At 40.3% G+C, this 15,337-nt stretch overlaps 1 protein-coding gene across 4 annotated transcripts in view; it reads right to left on the reverse strand.

Annotated features, from left to right (window-relative positions):
• Positions 1–15,337, reverse strand: part of adamts10 (ADAM metallopeptidase with thrombospondin type 1 motif, 10) — a 50,333-nt gene that overhangs the window by 22,910 nt on the left and 12,086 nt on the right. For all 4 annotated transcript variants that reach the window (XM_042483978.1, XM_042483977.1, XM_042483979.1 and 1 more), the window contains exons 4-13: positions 14,117–14,285; positions 13,474–13,676; positions 11,385–11,468; positions 7,767–7,912; positions 6,642–6,685; positions 5,597–5,702; positions 2,640–2,786; positions 2,219–2,360; positions 1,116–1,223; positions 274–419 (exon numbers count right to left, since the gene is read on the reverse strand). In XM_042483978.1, the coding sequence (XP_042339912.1) occupies positions 274–419; positions 1,116–1,223; positions 2,219–2,360; positions 2,640–2,786; positions 5,597–5,702; positions 6,642–6,685; positions 7,767–7,912; positions 11,385–11,468; positions 13,474–13,676; positions 14,117–14,285 (1,295 nt within the window). The remainder of the gene's footprint in view (positions 1–273; positions 420–1,115; positions 1,224–2,218; positions 2,361–2,639; positions 2,787–5,596; positions 5,703–6,641; positions 6,686–7,766; positions 7,913–11,384; positions 11,469–13,473; positions 13,677–14,116; positions 14,286–15,337) is intronic.

Raw genomic sequence — 15,337 nt, forward strand, 5'->3', positions numbered from 1 at the left:
TGTGCTAGCTGCCTGTTAGCTGTAGTCTTTGGGGTGCGTTGATGTGCAACTTTTTGGCCGAGACACAGGCAATGTAAGACAATGCAACAGCTGGCCTTCGTCACCACTTTTTCTTTTATGTAGGTTTGGTGTGCAGGGACCTTTTCACTCAAAGATGTATTCTATTCGCTAATTCTGAGACATTTATTCATTTTAAGCATGCAACTTGACCACCATGTAGTTTATCACCACAGGATTGATGCATTTTAGACTCGTCACAGTGGAGACTCATACCTGGGGCTGTCACAGTGTCTGATAGACGAGGAAACTCCTCCTCCACAGGTCCTGCTGCACTCCTCCCAGGGTGACCACAGACCCCAGCCCCCATCCACACCCTCCGGACGAGTCCCGTACACCACACACACCCTCTTGTAGCACCACTGCAGCAAAAACACACACACATTTATACACATGTTCAGAATTCACCCATAAACAATGACAGTGTCCTTTTTTCAGTTAGTAAGTACTTTAAAAGTTTATAAAGCATACTGTCCAATTCTTTGGAAGAATATAAGACAAGATATCTTTCAATTCCAATTAGGGATGGGAATCGTTAACTTTTATTGATACTGATAAAATTATCCAGACTCCTTAACGATCCAAGTCTTTATTGATACCACTATCAATACTCATACTGGTTTTGCTTTTATTGCTTATTAAGTGAGTGTTTCTTTTATATTGCTGGGAAAACAGATTTATCACCCAAACGACTGTATTATTCAAATTTCTGACCAAAAACTACATTTTCTTTTTTTTAATGTTACATTTGAACACAACACGATGACTTTTTATTTACGCTTGCCCAAAATTCATTTTACTGAGCCAACCTTGAACACATCATAATAAAACCGTAACCAACCTCGTTTATTTTATCTATCCAAACAAAACAACAGCCAAGATGAGTCAGCGTTAAGTATGCTTTTATATTCTTGTAAGAAACAGGAAAACCAGTCCCAGATTTATAAAACCATTCTACCTAAACATGCCACATTTAGCCTCTTTCTTTGAGGACACATTTCCCCGCTGTGTTACCTATAAAAGTATAATGTAAGAAAAAGAATGATTTCAGTATTTACCCCTTTCTCTATGGTGTTGGTCTGACAGATGGTTCCCTCAGCAGCAGGAATGCTGCTGGTGATGCAACGGTTGCTCTTGCTCATGCACCAAAGTTCACTGCAGACTTCCTGTGTGTTGAGTGAAAGACAAATAAAAACACCCCGTCAAAGTGTTTCTATATAAACTCATTATTAAGATATAAGAGCAGACGCACTCTTGTTCACCTTCCTCTCTGCTCCCTCTACAGCGATGCCTATAACACATGGGATTATGTTTTATTGTGGACATATGCTCTGACCACATAGTATTGATAGTAATGAGTCTATAAAGCTGTGTGCTGCTCCAGATGTCCATTCGCTCTGAACCTGGCCCTATAAAAGTTGACCATGCAATAAAGTGGATGCTATTCAGCGAGGGTATTGCAAGATGTTTCGTGTTGTCAGGGAGGCCGACTTGAAGGAGAGAGTCGGAGGAACACAAATCAGAAGTGAGCTGTGAGGTAAATGACTTGCACTGAGATAGAGTCAGCTGAAAGAGAAAGATAGAGTCAGCCTGGTTCCATCATAACTAAGAAATTACGAAGGTGGCGGTACTGAGGGTCCTGATCTTATTATTTCAATCTTTTCTTTAACATTAAAGAAGCATCAGCTCTGCTTTATGGCACAACTGACAAAGCCTCTTAAACAAGTGATGAAATGTCTTAAAAAGTGAAACAGCAAGTCCAGTTGCCCTGATTCTGGATTTCAAGATATTCTATAACCTAGATGGCTGAAGATCTTCACTAGCAAAAATTACGAAGGTTTTACAAAAATAACTTTTTTTTTTATCATATTTGATTCATTAAGAGCTACCTGTGTGACTGTTGGGGTTAAGACACTTTCAGACTTAAAATTGGAGTCACCAATGACTGTATATAAAGATGGACAACACATCTCCACTTCCTCTCACTGTACAAAACATTAAGCCAAAATATCCTGTGTCAGGCGCTGCCAATTTGAGTAGTTTTGCATGCTGATGTTAACTCAAAGCTCAAATAACTTGAGAAGAAGCACTAATGAGAAGAGGGGGAAAAAGTAAGCTGAAAGGCAAATGAAAAGTAGAAAAGTGTAGTCAGCGCACTCACCGCATATTTACATTGTCGAGATCTGACGCCGTACTGGAAGCGGCACTGTTCGTCTGCGTCGTAGGCCTGACCCGGCGCTGTGGTGGGGTACACAAACTCCTGCTTGGGGGGGATGTTGTTCAGACAGGAGCCCATACCTGAGCTGAAGCATATCAAAAAGCAGATTACAATATACAGAAATGGTTCAGTTTCAGTTGTTTATTCTCAGAATATCCAAAGTAAAAGAGCTTTACTGAAACACCGAACAAACAACGGACAATTAAAATGAAGTGGATTTGCCTTCTGGCAGGATCAATCCTTTACTAATATGCTTCTCTGACCATCAAAAATTTGACTCTGACATCCAATTGAATTTTTCTTTCTCAAACCTCTAATTACCAAATTATTTGTGGTGTTGCAGATATCTGATAGGTTGACTCACTCCAGGAAGCTGGTGATGTAATCCCGGCTACAGGCGGACCAGATGAACGGGTTTGTCTTCATGGTGATGTGGTCAGCCATCAGCTTGGCGGTCTCCTGGCTGCGGGGCCCGCAGGCGTTCCCCATACCGTCATGGTTCATCCCAAACCTAAAACCCATGATGAAACCGTGACAACACTTTGAGGCCGTGTGGACCGGTGATAGTGCCCGCAGCAGGGACGGAAAAAAGATTACTGTGGATATGCAAGCGGGATCTAAAGAACAGACATGTTGCAGTGGCTTGATTGTCAGAAGTTGTCTGACGAATGAATTAAGTTAACATCAAAACACACAGAGGATATATGACCTGAATCATAAACCCAAAGGAAATATGATTATTGACATTAAAGTGGCAGGTCATCAGAGAGTGAAAAAGTATACTCCACAACCGTAATACATGTTCAACTTCATCAAGCAAAAATGTACGATCAGATGTTTCATTATAATTATCATAATGGTCTTCAGTGCAGTCAGTTTTGTTCATTTGGACTTGGAGCCCTGCTTGTTTGTATTACCAAGCCACCATGACGTCGCGCTAACAATTAATTTCAGGTAGACAACTGGCAATTGATTTGAAATGCTGGAATTGTAAACTTTTATTTTTAGTCATTTTCAGATTTAACTGTAACATTGGGTGTATATTTAAACACAGTGGTCTTCTGCTGTGCTTATGTTATTTACTGTGTTGCTTTGCTGACCAAAAATGGCTATGAGGGTATTAGCTGTTTCTTTCCAGTTTTTATCAACGTTTGATGAAGCCACCAAAGAGTGTGAGAAAATTTTGATTTTCTAGACCACATTATTAGTCAATCAAGAAAATATTCAGCAGATTTATTATTAGTGAAAAGAACCATCAGTTGCAACCGTAATCAAGTTTTTTTTTTTTTTTTTAAATATGATACATTATTAATATTTTCATTGTTTTGTCTATAAAATATTGAAAAAAGGTAGAGCCCAACATAACATAATCAAAATGCTTTTTTTGCCACTGTATTTGAACAATAGTCCTAGCCCCAAGGATTTGCAGTTGACTACCATAAACAAGATTTTTGATTAAAAAAAGACAAACAATTTATCAATCATCAAAATGGTTGCAGATCTAATTTTAGAGGATTGAGTAATTGTAACAGGATTACTTCTGACACTTTGAAATGTAATTTACATGATAAATGTAAGAGCTTAGAAACAACCAGCTGAGCTCTGGGTCCCCAGACCAGGACTGAACCTTACTGCTAAAAATACTGAAATAACAAAATATGAAAAGTTTCGTCCAGAAGATTATTAGATTATTCAACCCGACTGGGTATAGGAACATAAAAATGACATGATATCCTGACAGTTTACCAAACAGCATTAAGTTACAGCATGAGTGGTCAATTTGGTGCTTGTCATTCATGAAACACGGCGATAACACAAACAGCAGCTGTGTTTAAATGTTCTGAAAGCTTTTCATCCCTCAGCTGAGTCATTTCTGTGTCAGTCAGTCTTGTCTTTTAATGTGGGTAACCTCCACCACACACAGGCCTGCATTCAATCTAATGCGGCAGAGTGATGTCAAAACAATTTATATGACAATTAAAAACAAATGTTAATTGTGTTGAAGCACATTGTATATATATCAGCACACTGTGTCCAGTCATGCTGGCTAGCAAGCCTTGTGGTCTGAGTACTCGAAAGCTACCTGTGTTAATCATTAGGGAGGAAGGACCCCGAATGATCGACCATCTGTCTTCATACTTCTCAGTGTGGACATAATGCAATTGGACACTCAATTACCCTGAATGAGGAGGATACTCCCCAAAAATAAACCAACTTGATGGTTTTCTCAGGAAAAAAAGAGGGATAAAATCAGTAACCTGTCTTGATTTATGGTATTCATGACAGAAATAAAACATACAGACAGATAACATTACTTGTTAATAAGTGATACACATCAGCTTTACCAGGCAAATGAGTAAAACAGTTTCCAACTCATTCAGTCATGAACAGAAGCATCTCCAGGTGCCGCGCTGACCCCACATGTTACTAATTCCACACATAAATAGTGTGACGGAAAGAAAATATACAACCATCGGCACATTCTCAATAGATGGGAATGACTCATGGCGTTAGAGATTACATAATCTGTCTCTGGAGATCTGGAGGTGTAATCCTAGGAGGGAGGGATCGTCTCAGACCATAGCACAAGAAAAGACACACGAGACACCTCAGGGAGTCCTTTAGAGACATTTTGTGTTTCAGCTGCATTTTAAGAACAGAAAACACAATTCTGATAAGGATACTGTGTTTCCTCTGTTTGACAACACAGGGTTATGAACTCCTCAATGACAGTTTTAGTGCTTAAGAGAGTTGTATGTGACATTCAACACAACACAGAGGTGGTTGACCTGGCGGGTAGCAGCTAACGGCGTTAACTCAACAAATAGTGCTAACAACGGAAACAGTGCTGAGAGAGCTAACATTGTTAACATGAGCGTAAACCAGAGGAAGGGGCGCTGTACTTTGGCGACAACGGTGTCCCGATATCAACCATAACCACCATATGAGCGCAGTGCAGAGTGGCGGTGATTAGCTACCTAGTGGGACACACTCCATGCATTAGCATGCGTGAACATGCATGCGCTGATGGATTGTCGACCAAAACAAATAACAGAAAAGCTCAGATTGCAAAACACACATATGACTTCACTCTCTGGTCAGGACGCCATTACTCCATTATACCTTTAAATACCAAATAGTTGTTTGCTGCTATATTAATGCTCTGCCTGCCGTAAAAGGCTCCTAACACGTTATGCCTGTTGTATACTGTTTAATGATACTCCTTTTCATATCTCAGAAGACAAACAAACAAAAAAACGAGATGAGATGAGAGATGAGCCTAGAAATAGGAAGTTAATTTCATGTGTGTGTTTTACTTACGTGTGTCCTATCTCGTGGGCGATCGTGAAGGCTGTTCCTAGGCCGATGTCCTCATTGATGCTGCAGCTTCTCTCTGGCTCACACATCCCTCCTACAGGAGCCAGACCTGTCACACACACACACACACAGACACACACCAATATGAATATAACTCATTTGACTGTGAAACCATTCGTATGATAGAAAAACATACAAGGTGACATACAAAACCTTCCAAAACTCGATTTCTGGATGAGTGAGTGGGACTTAAAATGTTTATGGAGTACTCAGGCTGACAGTCTCAGTTGAAATATATTCAAAATATGAAGTATCTGGTTTTCCAAAAAATCCTGTTGTAAGTGTAAAAGTCCAGCACCGTCCTCTTTGGGATATCATTACAACAATAGCGCACCCAACGCCCCTTCCTATATTTGAACCAAGTCGTGCTTGTTTGTATCATCATTGGTGTGTGTGAATGAAAATATGTCTGTGTGTTTTGGTACATCTATCTTTGTGAGGACCCATTTGAGTTTCAGATCTTGACAGTGAGGACATTTTTGCCGCTATGTACTTCAAGCTGAATCTTTCCAGCTGGTCAACAATGCCGTTAGATGTTGATATTTGGTTGAATTTAGGTTGTGACATCGGCAAACCAAATTCAATGTCAGGACGTCTGATGTTAACATGAGTTAACTTGCAAAACTTCATAATGTTAAGGTCCACACAATGTGAAATTCTGACATCATCAGAGATTTAAAATATTGTCAGCCTGTTATTGATTCCAACCAAAACTAATGTCTGCCCAATTTAAGAGTCTAACATCTTTTTGACGTCATATTGATGTCAACTGGGCAGTTTTTTGAGGGTTAAGACTTGATTTTAGGACTACACTTAGAATTTTGCTTGGGTTCAGGTTTAGTGTATTCGTTGAGGTTAGGCATTTAATCATGAGGGTTACAGTCAGCCTCAGGGGTGAATGGGAGTGTTTTATGTCAGTGAGGGTTCTCATAAAGATAGCACAGTGAGTAAAGTGTTCATAAAGTACAAATATGTGCATGTGTGTTACCTAGGGTTTCACAAGGCTTGTTCTTTTGGATGCAGATGTCGTATCTGCAGATGGGAAGAAAAATCAACCAGGCTGTTAAACTAATAATTATATACTCTCACACAAACAGAAGCAGCATCACTTAACAGATGTAACCACACTGTACATATGCAGACAAACATGTGCAAACACAGCTGACATGGACATGCAGTACATTCATGGTGACAGACGCATTCACACAGACGTTATGTTCGGACAGTGGACAGCAGTGATAGCAGACAGATATAGATTTAAAAGAACAATAGCAGGAAATCATGGACGGTCACTGTGGTGTCATCCGTCTGGACAGTTTCCATCCTCAACTTGATAAATCTGTCGTAAAACCCAAGCGTTCTCACAGAGCCACCACCAAAACCAAAAGACATTTATCTATCTGTACTCTTACATAAGCTTATAGCACATTCTGTCAGGAAGAATAGGAAAGTATTTGTTGCAGCTCAGCCCGGCCCCGTCACATTCAGATGACTCTGACCAAACCATGGTGGTGTTGTTTGCTGCTGCACATTCCTCAGTCAATAGCATCAGTGTTTTATCTGCTTAATATGCATCTGCCACTGTTGTTTCCTCCAGCTGTTTCAGTAACAGAGAGCACAGTAAAAGAAGATTTAGAGAAAGCATCGCTGTCAGATTCAATGCAGCTCTGCTTTGATTTCTGCCGTCTCCATTTTCTTGGAGCTGATCTCCTAATAAAAAAAAAAAACTTTCATTGTTTCTCACTCCTTACTCATATCTCTCTTTTTTCGCTTTTCTCTCCAGATGCTGAGCTGGGCAGAGCTGCCTCAGCTATCGTCACCTCAGACAGGACAAGATACAGCCCAGCTCTTTTGGACTTGGCTTAATGAAAACCTATGAGGATAGGGGCTGGGAATGTAAGAATTCAGCTCAGAGGAAACACTGTTTTAACCCTTACGTGAACTGGGATATGGACTACATATACTTTTATGTACGAGAAGTTGCATAGGGACCTTTTTTGTTTTAGTTTGACAAAAACATCTTCATGACTTATTTATGAATGAAAAAAGCTCCTGAATAGATTTATAGTCTAAATTCTTTTGTGAGAAAGGTTTGTCTGCTTGTATTTCTGACCTGGTGATGAGCACAGCAGTGTCATGATGAGCGATCCCGTTGTCTGGTATGGCGTTTCCGTAGCTGCTTCGGTGCTGGATGGTTTTTTGCCACTTGCAGAAGCTGTCTAAAGACTTTCCTGCATGGTGATTGATCTCTAGTGTTGGCTGAAAGAGAAACAAGAGAGGAAATACACAGTCAAAATCAGATATAAATGCACATATTTAAATCTAAAAACTAAACAAAAAATGACATTACAACTCCAGCAGTTAAATATTTATAACTTATTTAATAATATAAGGTTATTCAAGTGTCTACAAAGTGGAGATTTTTATCAGATGATAAGCCCAACAATGCATTGATAGTCCAGCCCAAGTCTTCCTGTATTGCAGTGTTTCAGGCTTATGTTCGTGTTACTGATCTGGGAAAACCATGTATCTCCACCAAAATGGAATGAAATGAAATGAATGAAGCATTTATACAGTAAACTTCCCTTTTTTCTTGTGTGTGTGTTTTTATATGATTCTGTGCCCCCCCTCTAGACATTTTTGCAGGTGAGTTCTTTTTTTCCTCCACAGCAGTTTGTTACTCGCTGGGTGGATAATTAATTTTTCAGTCTGGTCAAAGCTGATCAGATCAGAATGATGGATGAGACGAGCAGCTGCTGCAGAGGTGAGTAAATGCAAACTTTTATACCCAGCGCAATTAATGATGAAGTTTTATTTCACGGTGACTGACAGTTTTCTGCTCTGTCTGTGCCCAGAGTGGCTCTGTGCTCTGGGAGTGTGGTGAATGAAAACCTGAATGGTCTATAGCATATATTTCAGTTGCACTCCTAATGAATAGTCCAGCTACAAAAATATATAATCAACATGTTTTGATCATGGCAGGCACTTTGTACGAACCCTGTTTATAATAATAAATAGACATGGAAATCTCACTTTTTATAATATAGGACCTTAAATTCAGAATGAGCAAATCTGGAGATTCAGTGTTTTCACTAGATGCTAACTTCATTTGACTGTATGTTATGCATGGAGAGACATTTCTAAACTTTTGGATTCCAGGCTTAAAAAGCTTAAGAAACCCCACTCCGCTCCATCAGGAAGTAAATGTAGAGGCAGGATCAGAGTGGAGGCACTTTCTAGTATTATGAGAGTGCAGAGAGGAGAAGGAGAGGAGGGAGTGCTCTGCTGGCCACAGCTGGCGAGAACTCGTAACCCAGGAATGCATGTGGTGACATAACTAGTAATTGTCTCATCCCACAGTCCCTCATTTCTGGGCCCACTGCTGGCCTGATTTTATTTTCCAGGGGCAGCTTGCCGTTTTCAAACCTGGAAACCGGCAGCAGAACCGCTCGCCGAGACTTCTCTCGATCCTGTCCCGACCTCAACCTCAACAGTCCATGGAGAAAGAATAACAACACTAATACTGCCCACCGCTAATGATCCTAACATTTACTTCCTTACTCTGTCAGATGACGAGCACATCCGAGCAGTAAATTACGGGGCTAATTTTGAGTCAGTATGAACAGTATGAATCATAAATGTTCCCTAATAAGACATCCATGGGGGAAACCTCAAAGCCACATTGTAATGTCCCTTTAATACAGAATGATTCATCTGTCAGATTGCTAGATGGTCAATATTACGACGGAGCCGGCCGCACCGTCTCACCACAGGCTGTTAATGGCAGGCTAATAAGGTCAGTTACTGGGTAGTCAGACAGCCTAGTCATCTCCTGTGCTATGCTGGGAAGGTCATGCACTTTTTATGAGCTGAACCCCTGCCTCGTGGTCAGGTGTGGATTCTGACAGTATGCCCTTTTAACCTCAAAGCATTCATTTATATTAGAAAACAAGAGTCTTCAGACATGATAACAGCTCTGTGAGGCTGTGCACAGCAATGCATGGTAAACATGGTGATACTTAGTAACAATGTTTTCTGGTTTCTCTTTTTTTTACTGTGGGAGCACTGTAACATTTGCTATCTAGCGTCACACAGAGAGCACAGTTGAGGCTGATAGGAATGTCCTTACTTAGTCATAAAACAAAGTAATGGACAAACAGAGAATCACAGTAACGCTTCCTAAAACACGGAAATCAGTTAGCATTTCAAAACCTTCTGTTCCATTGTCTCAAAGTCATTGGCTTTTTTGGATGGGTTTTTAGTTAGAAGCCTGAAAAAGGTCTGTGGTTAACACTAGCTTAAGAGACTTTTACATTTTCTTCTATGACATAAAATACACCTGTAAATAACCCACTCACAAACTTTGAAGTCCTTTTTCATGCCAAACTGCACCAAACATGAATTTACAGCCTCGCAGTGTTGACGATACAATCTTAATACAGGTCATTTTAGCCTACCAACAGCTTTTTACTTCTGCATGTAAGCTTAAAAAATCCCGAAAGTGGTGTTCATTTCTGAAGATTATCTTGCTAAATAAACTGTGTAAGTATCATAGACGTTTGTTCACCACAGAGCTTATTTTTTGCAATGATCCAAAATTTGATGGAAAAATCACACAGGCTTTTTAATAAAGGAACCAGGGCAATGTTAGCTTCAGGGTTGGCCTACAGAAAAACATCATCACTCATCATTCTGTCCAAAGGGATTGGGAATTATGATGCATTATGGGGCAGCACTGCCATCTTGGAAGGACAAACGGTAGGTACCAGTCTAATCATCTGTCATGATGAATTCATCATCAGCAGTGAATAAGTTCACGCTTGAGACAAAAGCCAATAAAAAAAGAAGCTTTCGATAGAGGCAAAGGAGCAAAATATTACAGAATTAAAGTTAGTTAACACAGGGTTTACCACTCAGTCATTAAATTGCAGCCTGTCTGAATGCTATCACATCCAATAACTGTCAAGACATTTCAATCAAAACCCAAAAGTCAACCTTATAGTGACGCTAGAGAAAAGTCATAGGACCACGAAAGTCAGGAGGATTCATAGTCTGGGGATAATGAACGTCTGAGCAAACTCTTATGGCAATCCATCTGTAAGCTATTGAAAATTTTCAGTCTGGACAAAAGTGGTAGACCAAGTGACTGAACAACACTGCTATGTCACTTGCGTGGTTAGATAATATTGGTAAAATGACAGACCAGACCTCAAGGAATCTGGTGAATTTGTATCCTGATGGTGTTCTCTTGGGTCTTAGATGCAGATGCTTATGTTTTTTGCATCAGCGTCTAAATCTAACTTGTCTACACCCTGGATGTGCGTCATAGCGGTGGTCAGAGAGGTCACTGTTCACCGCAGGAAAGAGCAGGACAGTCACAAAGCTGCTCTGTCTGACAGGTACAAACCCCCCTCATATCCCGACTTTTCCACCTTTCCTCACCCATCTCCCTCTTCCTTGCAGCCCCTCGTCTCTTTCACTACAGCCGCCATTCACAAGACCCACTTACACACACACACACACACACACACACACAAGAGTCCACTGGGATGTTGAAGGAAAAGACACTTAAGCCAATAATTTGACACAAACAAGGAGGTCATAGATGCTGGTTGGGGAAGAGTTTTGTGCTGTCTGGACAGAGAGGTAAAGAGGACAAGCATAGAAAGCCATACAGAGAGGAGAGGAGCAATGTACAACTTTATTACAGTTGCTGATTAAATGTATTTACCTGGTCTTCCATTAGCAGGATGAGCCGCGTCACCACAATGTTGACTGCATTCCCCAGGCTAGAATCCTGGAACAGTTTGGCAACCTGACCTCCAGGGAAACAAGAAAAAGCCAGTCTTAAAAACAGCTGATGCACCGGTTCAGCACATGACGCCAGCGCTGAGAACACTATAAATAAACAGTAATAAACCATCATAATTTAAAGGTCCAGTGCAGGATTTAGGAAGATATATTGGCAGCTATGGAATATAATATAGTATATAATATATTTGTGTTTTCTTCTTTACAAACACCCTAAAATAAAAATAATTGTGTTTTTGTTGTCTTAGAATAAGCTGTCTATAGCTACATAGAGACCTGATTTTTGCCCATGAAATCTGTCATGTTTCTACAGTAGCCCAGAACAGACAAACCAAACACTGTCTCTTGATTGCACTATTAGCATCTATGTGTGTTCCCCCCTCCGTGGCAAGCCGAACAGCATCAGAAAGGCACCAACTCTTAAAAATGAAACTGCTTTATTGAGTGTTCTTTTTTACCAGTTTAAATAAATAGATAGATTAGATAATTCAGCTTCTGGTAAAAACCTTCTGAATATTAGAGTTATCAGAGAGAAAAAGTGAGCAGGTGCTAGTCTAGGGGCCCATGTGTGATAAGCAGCTAAAAACATAAACAGCTTTGGAGAAACACTGATTTTTAACATTTCTTTATTTAATGTTTTTTACCAGCTTTAATCACAGAGTCCGTTTGTCTTGGTGAGGAAGAGACCTCTGCTGGTAATTCAGTTCCCGCTAAACACTTGTAAAACAAAGAACGCCGAAGGAATCCTATCCAGGAGTTCATGCTATACAGGAGAAGTTTCAGCTGGTTGCTGGTTGATCTGCATCCTCACTGCTGGATGCCACTAAATCCTACGCACTGCTCCTTTAAGAGATGAAATGGCCAGGAAGTCCCACAGAGGAGGAGCACAGTCTTGAGAATGGGGTTAAAAAAAACCATACCACTACCTTTAAAATTGTAATAAATAAATAAATAAATAAAAATACACGCTGTCCATGAATTATAACAACTTTTAGGTTAACCCTCCAATCGTGACCCCTAGAAAGTCTGGATTAATAACAACTAATGCAGAGCAAAGCAAAAGCAAACAGTAGTGGGCTAAGAAGGCATCCCTGTCTAGTACCAAGGTTGATTTTAAGCTATGACCAAACACTACTAGACGGCCTAGACTGAGAGTCCTAAAAGAGCTGTAAACTCAGTGCACCACGACTGCCAATGATCATTAAAGAGTTAAAGCACCGACAGCAATAAAAAGACCAAAGTTTGAACCACTAGCAGCACTAAGTCTGCACTCAGACACTTGTCATTACTGGTGTCTGGTGTAATCTGGCCCACTTTGCTCCACACCACTTAAAGAGACGCTGCTGGTTTCTGTGATTCTGTAACACTCCGGATGCAACCTGCTTCGTAACAATAGCAGCTGACCAACCCTTCATTAAATACATTCCTAAAACGTGTGTGTATAGGTTTAAAGTGATTAACTGTGTGTGAAGAGATCCCCTGTGACAAGAAACAGTGCAGATGATGACATACAAACAGAGCTCGACTGACTGAAGCATGTGGCCTGCACGAGAAGAACTCAAAAAAGGGCTACGCGTTTCTTTTTCTCTGTTTCGAAGCATTTATTAAACTAAAAAAGTCAATATCAACCTTTTTTTTAAAATTTAATTTGGGGTTTAAATGCATAAATGTAGTTTGTGTCAAACGAATAGTTTGCATTACAGAAGCATTGAAGCTTGTGACCGTAACAGTAAATATTTCTTTTCTTCAATCTACTTGAAATTTTTTTTTTAGTCAACTCCAAGCTGTTCTTTTGTTTGTATGATACCAAGTGACCAAACCACGACTGGCTGTTGGATTTCTGCTGAATGCTTAGAAAAGCAACACTATACCTATATAAAAACAAAACACCTTTGCAATAGGCTTTTAATAATCCTACAATGCACGAGATATGAAACCTTTGTACTAATCAAGAATGACTCTGTTGGCACTTTTTGATGGATTGTGCACTTTAGTGTTGTGAAACTTACAATATTCATGACAGCCAGGATGTACTGCTCGATGTCTCTGCGACCATGGTAACCCACCATCATCTTGTCAGCGACCACCAGCGTCTCCACATAGCGCTCCCGGCTAACTGAGCGCTTGAGAGGCAGCTGGCCACGACCGACGTGATGGGGAGGCGTCTTCAGAGTTCGCTGCCACCATGACGCGCCTTTCATTGGCTTCTCATCTGAGGAAGATCACACACACACACACACACACACACACTCATATTTTGTAGGGATATGAAAAGAAACTCACAAAATCTCAGCAGCAGCAGTTCAGCCTATTATACACTGAAGAAACATTAACTGATCATTTTGCATTTGCTACAACGGAATCAAGCAGAATAACGGCTGAATACACTTTCCCTGGATGAAGAGCAGGACAGAATTACAGCATTAAAAAAAAGTTGGAGTTTTTTTTAAACTTTTATTTGTCAAAAGATAGACATAATTTTGCTTTTTCAGCAACGCCCTGCAACACAGGCTCTGTCACACCCAATCACAACTGGGAATTCAACCACAATCTTCTGCTGCTGGCTGCTACGCAAATCAGCCTGGGGCCGTTCACTCCTCTGGTCTGGACCAAACTGCTGCTACTAAAAGACCAGAATATCTCTCCTCTCACCAATGACTCCACAGGATTGGCCCTTGTACTGATGGCGGAGCGATGACCGCTTGTAAACCACATGGGGGCGCCCCTCTGCTCTCTCCCCCCTCTCTGTCCTGGTCTGGTTATCTGGTGAGACAAGGGGTTCAATCAGGTACTCCTCACCCCCTGCAACAATCACCCCCTGCTGCAGAGAGACAGATACGCAGAATAGAACAAAATAAAATATAATAAAATAGAATAACAGGAGGCATTGCTGTCATTGTATAAATGTCACAAATGTTACATTAAAAGATCTTTAAAATATATTAATAAATTAAATATCAAATTCACTAAAACAGATAAGCCCTAATGCTCCGTCAATGATAAAAGTAAAATCAATAATTTATACTCTTTATACTGACAAGGAAAACAGAGCAACAAAGCAGGCGGGGTAAGTTAAGGTGAGCGGAGTGGATCAGAGGCCCTCTGAGGGATCCTGGTGTTAATGGGTCAGAAATCTGACAGCTGGAGAGACTTCATAACAACCTCTGAGCTTCTAGTGCAGCAAATCTTGAACTCAGTGTTTCGTGTTGCTGCAGTTACTGTTCTGCATTTTTAATCACTATCTACTGAGTTCACTTAAGAGGCAGTATTGTCAGTATTGATGAGGGAGAATCGTATTTGGATAAAGATACAATAGTTTACAGCTTACATGCAAGCAGTCAACTCCATGGTAAGCCTAATGGCAAGAGTTTTTGACCCACAGCAACAAGAGTCAATAACTTTTAAATTTTTGGCCACTATACCAAACAAATAAAGATGCTGGCTAAACAACACAAGCTAAAAATAATAATGGAGATGGTGGGGAACCAGTACCAAAAGGTAAATATACAGCGAGGTTGGAAATAAACTTTTTGTCCATCTGTCACTGCAGCTGGTGAACTCAGAAATCCACCAGCCACTCAATAACGACCATTGTTTTTTTGGCTGATGAGTGAAGCAAATCTAGCAGCCACTTGGGCTGTTGCTGGTGCTGATTTACAACCCTGACATACAGTGTAATCACAGTATGTAGAGTTGATATGGATTGTTTGAAAGGTTAATAGTCCACTTAGCATTGCAGACTTTTAAAAACAAGATGCTATTTTGTCTGTGACGAAAATACACCAGTCACACCAAGCTGTAATTTCCACATCATGTAATGACGTGTAATTATTACCTTAAAAGAACACAAATTAACTGTAAACTTAAAAAAAC

Source organism: Plectropomus leopardus, chromosome 3 (genome assembly GCF_008729295.1).
Source record: "Plectropomus leopardus isolate mb chromosome 3, YSFRI_Pleo_2.0, whole genome shotgun sequence".
Taxonomy (NCBI): domain Eukaryota; kingdom Metazoa; phylum Chordata; class Actinopteri; order Perciformes; family Serranidae; genus Plectropomus; species Plectropomus leopardus.